At 49.5% G+C, this 9,211-nt stretch overlaps 1 protein-coding gene across 1 annotated transcript in view; it reads left to right on the top strand.

Moving 5' to 3' along the window:
* Positions 1-217: 217 nt before the first annotated feature.
* The window catches only part of EPHA2 (EPH receptor A2), a gene marked incomplete at its 5' end in the record, with an annotated part of 22,243 nt that continues 13,249 nt past the window's right edge, over positions 218-9,211 (top strand). The window contains 11 exons of the mRNA XM_044668691.1: positions 218-383; positions 1,132-1,464; positions 1,761-1,876; positions 2,979-3,132; positions 3,451-3,550; positions 4,434-4,489; positions 4,748-4,873; positions 6,215-6,400; positions 7,383-7,444; positions 7,591-7,800; positions 8,583-8,732. Of these exons, the coding sequence (XP_044524626.1) occupies positions 218-383; positions 1,132-1,464; positions 1,761-1,876; positions 2,979-3,132; positions 3,451-3,550; positions 4,434-4,489; positions 4,748-4,873; positions 6,215-6,400; positions 7,383-7,444; positions 7,591-7,800; positions 8,583-8,732 (1,659 nt within the window). The remainder of the gene's footprint in view (positions 384-1,131; positions 1,465-1,760; positions 1,877-2,978; positions 3,133-3,450; positions 3,551-4,433; positions 4,490-4,747; positions 4,874-6,214; positions 6,401-7,382; positions 7,445-7,590; positions 7,801-8,582; positions 8,733-9,211) is intronic.

Genomic DNA, 9,211 nt, shown 5'->3' with positions numbered 1-9,211 from the left:
TTAGTGTCTGGGCAAGTAAAACGTCTGAGGTAGGATTTGAACCCAGGTCATCCTTAGTTCCCAGACTTCTCCAAGTCCAGCACTCAGTCTACTTTATCACACTGCCTTAGGGCAGAGAGGATCGGTGGGCCAGAAAGAATAGAGGAAGAACCTCTGGAACCTAGCACCTGTTTTGTGAAGTCTGGAGGTGTCTGAGCTCTAACCTGGCTGTTGGTTTTGTCCTGCAGCCTGTTCTCCCGGCTCCTTCAAGCCTGATGCTTCAGATAGATCGTGTACCCAGTGCCCCCTGCACACTCTGCCTTCCCCTGAGGGTGCCACGATCTGTGAGTGTGAAGAGGGCTATTTCCGAGCTGCAGAGGACCCTGCATCCATGCCCTGTACCCGTAAGTTACTAACTCTTTTGGGGTGGAGGAGGTCAGGGGGGTCTGGACTTGAGAAGTGGGAAAGATGCTTTAATGACATCTTGTTAGCACCCAGGGTTTGCCTTGCCAGACTGAATTATGGGATCATAAAAATGGAACGCAGGATGTCAAAACTGGGAGGGCTTATAGAATACAGACTATCAAAGCTGGAGGACCCTTAGAACATAGAAGATTAGACCTAGAACAGCTCTTAGAACACAGAATATCAGAACTGGGAGGACCTTGAGAACACAGAATATCATACCTGAGAGAACCCTTAGAATATATAGAGTATCAGAGGTGGAAAAAAGACCCAAGGAACACAGAATGGCTGGACTTGGAGAGGTCTTAGAACATAGAATATCACAGCTAGGAGGACCCTTAGAACATAGAAGATTAGAACTAGAACAGCTCTTAGAACACAGAATGTCAGAACTGGGAGGACCTTGAGAACACAGAATATCATACCTGAGAGAACCCTTAGAATATATAGAATATCAGAGGTGGAAAGACCCAAGGAACACAGAATGGCTGGACTTGGAGAAGTCTTAGAACATAGAATATCACAGCTAGGAGGACCTTTAGAACATAGAATATCGAAGCTAAGAGGACCCTTAGCATACAGAATATCAGAGCTGGGCAGAACCCCCTCTCTGTTTCATAGGGACCTAGAGTTCTCACCCTACTTACCTGGCCCTTGCCTGAAGATTGTTCTTTATTTTGTCCCCAGGCCCTCCCTCTGCCCCTCACCACCTCACTGTCATTGGCTTGGGGGCCAAGGTAGAACTTCGTTGGAAGGCTCCCCAAGACACAGGGGGTCGGGAAGATATCACCTACACTGTTACCTGTGAGCAGTGCTGGCCCGAGACCGGGGAGTGCCAGCCCTGTGAGCCCACTGTGCGCTACTCACAGCCTCCCCATGGACTGTCTGGCAACAGCCTGATTGTCAGTGACCTGGAGCCCCACATTAATTACACCTTCGCTGTGGAAGCCCGGAATGGTGTCTCAGGCCTTGTGGCCAGTCGGAGTTTCCGGACAGCCAGTGTCAGCATCAACCAGACTGGTAAGGACCCCTGGCAGGGTGCAGCTCCTCTGCAGGGACTGCCAAAGTTATACCCAGGAGGGCAGCTTATATGGGGGCAAGTGGGACTGGAATCCAATAGAAGATGGGCATAAGATTTGGGGGGACCCTGTGATATGAGGCACAGAGAGAGAGAAGTGGGGCAGAGAGGATACCAAGTTGCTATGGGGGGATTGAAAAGCCTGGATGGGAGTTTTGGCCATCTGGGTTCCCTGGGCTGGTCCTGCTCCCCATACCTCCATCACCCCAAAGTTGAGTCTCATGACTATGTTGTGCAGAGCCCCCCAAGGTGAAGCTAGACAGCCGCAGCACAACCTCCCTGAGCGTGTCCTGGACTATACCTCTGAGGCAGCAGAGCCGTGTCTGGAAATACGAGGTCACCTACCACAAGAAGGTAACTAACTGCACTCTGGGCTGTCTACCTCTGGGGTCCCGCAGGTAGAATGGGAGGGAAGAACCTGTTGAGTCTTATGGTGTGAGCTAAGAGTCACCTGTATGAGATTATGCTCAAGAAATGCTACCCATAATGGGGTTGGAGAAGGCCCTTAGAGCATAGAATGCCAGAGCTGGAAGGAGTCTTAGAACACAGGATTCCAGAACTTGGAAAGGCCTTAGAACAAAGAATATCAGATCTAGGAGAGGTCTTAGAACATGGAATGCTAGAACTGGGAAAGACCTTAGAACATAGAATGTCAGAGCTGGGAGAGAGCTTAGAACAGAGAATGTCAGAGCTGGGAGAGAACTTAGAACAGAGAATGTCAGAGCTGGGAGAGACCTTAGAACAGAGAATGTCAGAGCTGGGAGAGAGCTTAGAACACAGAATGTCAGAGCTGGGAGAGAACTTAGAACCCAAAATGCCAGAGCTGGGAGAGAACTTAGAATCCAGGATGTCAGAATTTGGAGGTGCCTTATAATACAGAACATCTAAGTTGAGAGGGACCTTAGAACATGAAATGTCAGATTAGAACAAGGGGTGTCCTAGCTTGAAGGTCTCTTAGAACACAGAATGTCAGAGCTAGAGGTCTTTACCATCATCTAGTCCAACTCCCTGGCTTAAATCTGATGCCTAGAGAGAGCAGGCCACTCTCTTAAGCTCACACAGAACCTGGGAGTAGTCTAGCAGGGATTTGAATCAGGCTCCAACTCTGGCCCGGTCTTCTTTCCCATCACACTACCTTTCTAGGAATCAGACTCCAAGAGGAGATGTGACTAAAGTACTAATCACTGGCCTCCTAGCAACAGATCTGACTAGGGCCCATTTCCTGCCCTGGGTCCTTCCTCCTCTGTCTGGGCAGGGAAGCTGAGGCCTTGGGCTTAGGACAGAGGGGAAATATATCTTTTTTTTTTGCAGGAGTGGGTGGTGGTCCTGGTGGTATCTCTCTGGTTCTCTTTGCACCTGCTGGCCTGTATTGGGGGATACCGGGGTCCCAAGAGGCCAAAGTTGTGCTTCTGGGCTGCTCCCCTAAATTCTTGCCTCTCTTCTCTGCCCCCTGTAGAAAGACACCAACAGCTATAATGTTCGCCGCACTGAGGACTTCTCCATGACTCTGGATGACCTGGTGCCAGGCACCACCTACCTGGTCCAGGTCCAGGCCCTAACTCAGGAGGGCCAGGGTGCTGGCAGCAGAGTCCACGAGTTTCAGACCCTCTGTGAGTTGGCAGCCCTGAATGGCGATTGTGGGAGGAGGTCTCTGGATGTCAGTTTGGAGGAGGCGCCTCTCAGAGTGGCTAGCTATGACCTTGGGGTCACAGTGGGAAGGAGAAGTGGGCAGCGGCCCACTAGAGGCTTCAGAGGGCTTGGAGTTCCTCCAGCAGCATGAGGCTGGAGATGGGGCATTGTAAGCCTTTCAGGCTATGGTGTCCAGCTGTGGGTGTGTGGAGGGTAGTGGAGAGGGTCAGTGAGAGGCTCAGAAGCCTCCTCCCTTCCCTCCTCACTTTGGATCATTCTCTTCCATCCTTGTCCTATAGCCACTGAAAGCTCAAGCAACGCGGCCGTGATTGGTGGCATCTTGGGGGGCCTGGTCCTGCTCCTGACCTTGGCCCTGGCGGGGCTTTTCATCCACCGAAGGTAACACTAACAGCAGTAAGAGACGAATGAGTAAATGATAATGGCCCCCACTCTGCAACGTTCCAAGGTTGACAAAGAGCTTTCTCCCCAGTCCTTTTGTGGAGGAGATCCAGGATTATCCTATCCCTTTGATGGAAGAAGAAAGGAAGACTTAAGGGGCATAAAATGATTTTTCTGGGGTCACACAGCTCAAGAGGGAGGCAGTGTGGTATAATGGATAGAATGCTGAGCTCCGAGTTGGGAAGACCCAGGTTCAAATCCCATTCCAGGCTGCGTGACTCTTGGCAAGTCTCTTCGCCCTTCCATGCTTCTGTTTCCTCATCTGGAAAATGAATGGGTTGGACTCTGACCTCTCAGATCCCTTCCAGCTCTATTCTGATCTCCTGAGGGCAGAAATCAGGGCGCAGCCCCTCCTTCCTTACCTCTCCTGTTCCATCAGCCAATCTGGGGCTCACGCTTCCTTGTCTCCTATGCCCAGGGCCCCCTTCTGACTCCACAAGAGTAAGGGGGCCACAAGGGCGTCCCCAGTCCAGGCTCTGGCCCGGGGTGAGGGAGGCCATGCTGAGAGCTGGACCTACTCGTTAATTAAACTCATTATCATCATTTCCGAAGTGTCCGAGTATGGACATTTCACCTGGGCCGGAAAGGCTAATTAGGACTAATGATCCCAGGCCTAATTAGGGCCACTTAGTAGGGAAGAAAGGGTCACAAGGAGCGAAGGTGCTGAGTGTCCCAATGGGCAGGAGGCAGCTTCCTCTTGAGAGTGTTTCCCCATCCTGTTGCTCCTCCCAAGGGAAGGGGTTGGACAGGGTGTGGGACACTGAGGCAGGCCCCCAGGCCAGGCCAGGACCTGTCCCAACCTTGGTCAATGTTGCAATTGCAGGAGGAAGAACCTGCGAGCTCGACAGTCATCGGAGGACGTCTATTTCTCCAAGTCAGGTAAGGATAGCCTCCCTTTCCAGATTCTAGCTTTGTTCTCCTTTCCAAAGTCCACTCTGATTCCAGCTCTAGGCAAGACTCACGAGCCCCCTCTGACCCCCCAGCCCCCCTGGGCCACCTTCCAGCCAATGAGATCATTCCCTCGGTGTGGAACACACACTGAATCGAGGCAGAGAAATCTCATCTTGTCTTGTCTTCCCCCAGCCTTGCTCGACCTCCCAAGCATAATGTCACCCACGCCTTTTCTCTGCTCCTCAGAACAACTTAAGCCCCTGAAGACCTATGTGGACCCCCACACCTATGAGGACCCCAACCAGGCTGTGCTGAAATTCACCACGGAGATCCACCCCTCCTGTGTCACTCGGCAGAAAGTGATTGGTGCAGGTGAAAGATGCCCCTCTGCCCTCCTCTACCCACCTTCTCTCTTCCTTCTCTCCAGCCTGGAATCAGAAAATCTCTGTGGTAGAAGGGCCCCTAGAACACAGGATGTCAGAGCTGGGAGGAACCTTAGAACAGGGAATGTCAGAGCTGGGAGGGACCTTAGAACAGAGAATGTCAGAGCTGGGAGAGACCTTAGAACAGAGAATGTCAGAGCTGGAGAGAACCTTAGAACAGAGAATGTCAGAGTTGGAGAGAACCTTAGAAGACAGGAATTGGGAGGGTCCTTAGACCAAAGAAATGTCAGACCTGGGAAGGACTTTAGAACATAGAATGTCAGGATTGGGAAGACCCTTAGAACACAGAATATTAGAGCTGGGAGAAACCTTAGAACAGGATGTTAGAGTTGGGAGGGCCCTTGGGAATAAGAAGTATTAGCATGGGAGAGGATTTTTATCAATTTCTAACATCATAAATCTAGAGGTAGAAGGAACCTTAGAGATAATCTAAGTCAATGTTTTTATTTGACATATGACCAGAGATGTCATGTAACTTACTCAAGGTCACACAACTCCTAAATGGTGCAGTGGGGATTGATCCTAGTTCCCCTGAATCCAAATGCAATGTTCTTTCCTTTGTACCCTGTTCCTTGTCTTAATCATAGGATTTAGAATTGGAAGGGACCTTGGAAATCACCTAGACCACTCCATCCCACTGTACAGATAAGAAAACTGAGACTCAGAGAAGCCACACAACTAATACATGGCAAAGATAGGGCTTGAACCCAGGGCTCTGGACTCACTCTTGGTCCAAAGCTTTCCCACTATGCCATCCATTCTCTCAGTGGTGGTTATAACAACAAAAACAACAACAGCCAGAACTGTGTGAGGTGGAGATATTTTGTTCAAATTTCACATATAAGGAAACTGATGCAGAAAGAGATTAAATACTAATAAAATAGCTAATAAAAGCCAACATTTATAAGCACTTATCATATGCTAGGCACTATATACTAAGAGATTTACAATTATGATTTCATTTTATCCTCACAACAACCCTAGGTGGTAGGTGGTGTTATTATCCTCATTTTACAGATGAGGAAACTGAGCCAGAAGGGTGTTGAATGACTTCTCCAGGACCTCATTGTTAGTAAATTCCTGAAACATGATTTGAATTCAGGCCCTCCTGACTCCAGGCCCACCACCATAACCCCTTCTCGATTTAGCCAGACAGTGATAGTGAGGGGGCTAGAACAAGGTGATGATAACTAGGTCCCAGAATCCCAGCTGCCATCCTCCAGACTCTGCTGAGTTACTCAACCTTCTCTCCTCCCTTTTTCCCCAACAGGTGAATTTGGGGAGGTTTTTAAAGGGTCACTGAAGGCTTCGGGGAAGAAGGAAGTGCCTGTGGCCATCAAGACCCTCAAGGCAGGCTACACCGAGAAACAGCGGGTAGACTTCCTGAGCGAGGCCAGCATCATGGGCCAGTTCAGCCATCACAACATCATCCACCTGGAGGGAGTTGTCTCCAAATGTAAGTCCCCACTTCCACTGGATGGGGCTGGGATGGGGGGTAGAGATGGGTACTGAGGAAGAAGCAGGGATTCATTCATTTTCAGGAGTGATGAAGCCTGGGAGCTGAGAGGGATTTTAAGGCTAGCTAGGTGCCTCAGTGACTAAAGAACCAAGCCTAGAATTAGGAGGTCCTGGGTTCAAATCCTGATGACCCTGGGCAAGTCACTTAACCCCAACTCCCTAACCCTATTGCTCTGAAACCTTGGGACTGATGCATAAGATTGGTTCTAAGACAGAAGGTAAGGTTGTTTTTTTGTTTGTTTGTTTGTTTGTTTGTTTTTTAAGAGGCAGAGATGTAGGTTAGGGAAAAGTCTGGCTTAAGGTTGTACAGGTGGTAATTTCCCAGGAGGGGATTCGAACCAAGGTCCTCTGACTCCAAATACAGTAGATTCCACCCTCCATCCCCTCACCCCCCGAGTCCACCATACTACTTTTCATTCAGGAACATTTCTGGAAGGAGACTCAATGAGAAACATGGCGCCCTTGGAACCCTCTTGGGGCATATGGCGCACACATATGCGTATGAACATCACAAATGGGTTGCTAGTTAACACTAATAATAAGCAGAAGAGATCTTGACAGCCAGGGAGTAAAACAATCTAGAGCACTGCCCATGGGCCAAAGGAGAGATAACTTCATAGGATCATCCATTGAGAGATCAGAAGCCAAAAGTCCAAACTCATTCATTTTGTCATTCAGCCATTTGGGGTTTTCTTAGCAAAGATACTGGAGTGGTTGGCCATTCCCTTTCCCAGCTCATTTGACCGATGAGGAAACTTGAGGCCAACAGGGTGCAGTGACTTGCCCAGGGTCACAAAGCTAGGAAGTATCTGAGGTCACATTTGAACTCGGGGCTTTCTGACTCCAGGCTCTATAACTCCCTCCACTTGGCTACCTTGATGAGGGCTTTTCCCACAATAACTCTTGTTCTTCACCCACAGATAAGCCCATGATGATCATAACAGAGTACATGGAGAATGGTGCATTGGACAAATTTCTCCGGGTGAGTCCTTGGGTCTGTGCTACACCGGGTCAGGGGAGGAATGGATGTCCCAGACACCCCGTGCTCCAGAGCCAGGGGCAGGATGAAGCTTTAGGGCTGCCTGCATGCCTTCTTCTACACTAATCCTTTGCCTTTGGGGTCTTCAGGAGAAGGATGGAGAGTTCTGTGTGATCCAGCTGGTGGGCATGCTCCGGGGCATCGCATCGGGCATGAAGTACCTAGCCAGCATGAACTATGTGCACCGGGACCTGGCCGCCCGCAACATCCTGGTCAACAGTCAGCTGGTGTGCAAAGTGTCTGACTTTGGACTCTCCCGGGTCCTGGAGGATGACCCCGAGGCCACCTACACAACCAGCGTGAGTGAGCTTGGGAGTGCCGGGCACCGGATGGGAGGGAACCACGTCTGTCTGTGCAGAGCCAGTGCGGGCTGATGGAGCAGCCTTCTTAGGAAATCTGAGAAAACCATCTGCCTGGGAGACCTCAGGGCAACGGGTTTTTATATAATGTGGATTTGCAAAGAACTTCCACATTCCTTTAATGCCCACGCCATCCTGGGAGGAAGGTGTGTCAGGTGGGGAAACTGAGGCACGCAGAGGTGTTAAATAATGTTCAGATGACATAAAAAGTCAAGGTACCTGACTTAAAAGTACCCAGATCTCCTGCTTCTTGGCTATAAGATGTTGGAGTAAAAGGGAATTTGGATGATGGGATATCAGAGCTAGGAGGGACCTTAGAACACAGAATGTCAGAGAGAGGAGAAACCTTAGAACACAGAATGTCAGGGCTTGGGGTGGGGGTCCCTTAGGACATCCTATGTCAGAGCTTAGAGATCCTGAGTCCCAGCCATTCACTTCATAGCTGGAACATAGAGGAACAGAAAGTTGAATTGACTTCCTTCATGTGGCATTGCTTTTGGTAGCAGAGCCATTAAAGCCTCCCTCATCCTTGTCTCCCTGGATGTGCCTAGTGAAGTAGAAATGGGGCCAGCAAAGAGTATGGAGAAAGAAGTCAGAAGGGGAATTTGCCTTCCTTCCTTCCCACACCTTCCACCCCCTCCACGGCCCGAGGCTGAGCACCCTGGCCTCCCACCCCGTACCCTGAATCCCCCTCCTAACAGAGCCTGTCTGGTTCTCTGCAGGGTGGGAAGATCCCCATTCGATGGACGGCGCCCGAGGCCATCTCCTACCGCAAGTTCACCTCAGCCAGTGATGTATGGAGCTACGGGATTGTTATGTGGGAGGTGATGAGCTATGGAGAGCGGCCTTACTGGGAGCTGTCCAACCATGAGGTGGGTGTCTGGACACCTGGGACTAGTGCCTGGAGTGCATCCTGGCTCATCTACCATGGCTCTATGGGAAGCACACAATTGATATAGAGATGAGAGATAGGTCAGAGCTTATCTAGTAAAGCCTTCTCATTTTACACGTGAGGAAACTGAGGCCTAGAGGCAGGAGGTTTCTTTGCTCAAAGTGGCACAAGTGATAAATAAATAGCAGAGCCAAATTCAGACCCAGGTCTTCTAAGGGGATAACCAAGTCTTTTTCTTTCTTCCTTTCTTTCTTTCTTTCTTTCTTTCTTTCTTTCTTTCTTTCTTTCTTTCTTTCTTTCTTTCTTTCTTTCTTTCTTTCTTTCTTTCTTTCTTTCTTTCTTTCTTTCTTTCTTTCTTTCTTTCTTTCTTTCTTTCTTTCTTTCTTTCTTTCTTTCTTTCTTTCTTTCTTTCTTTCTTTCTTTCTTTCTTTCTTTCTTTCTTTCTTTCTTTCTTTCTCT

The sequence above is a fragment of the Gracilinanus agilis genome, chromosome 3 (assembly GCF_016433145.1).
Source record: "Gracilinanus agilis isolate LMUSP501 chromosome 3, AgileGrace, whole genome shotgun sequence".
NCBI classification, from domain to species: domain Eukaryota; kingdom Metazoa; phylum Chordata; class Mammalia; order Didelphimorphia; family Didelphidae; genus Gracilinanus; species Gracilinanus agilis.
This window is presented reverse-complemented; position numbering and strand designations above follow the sequence as displayed.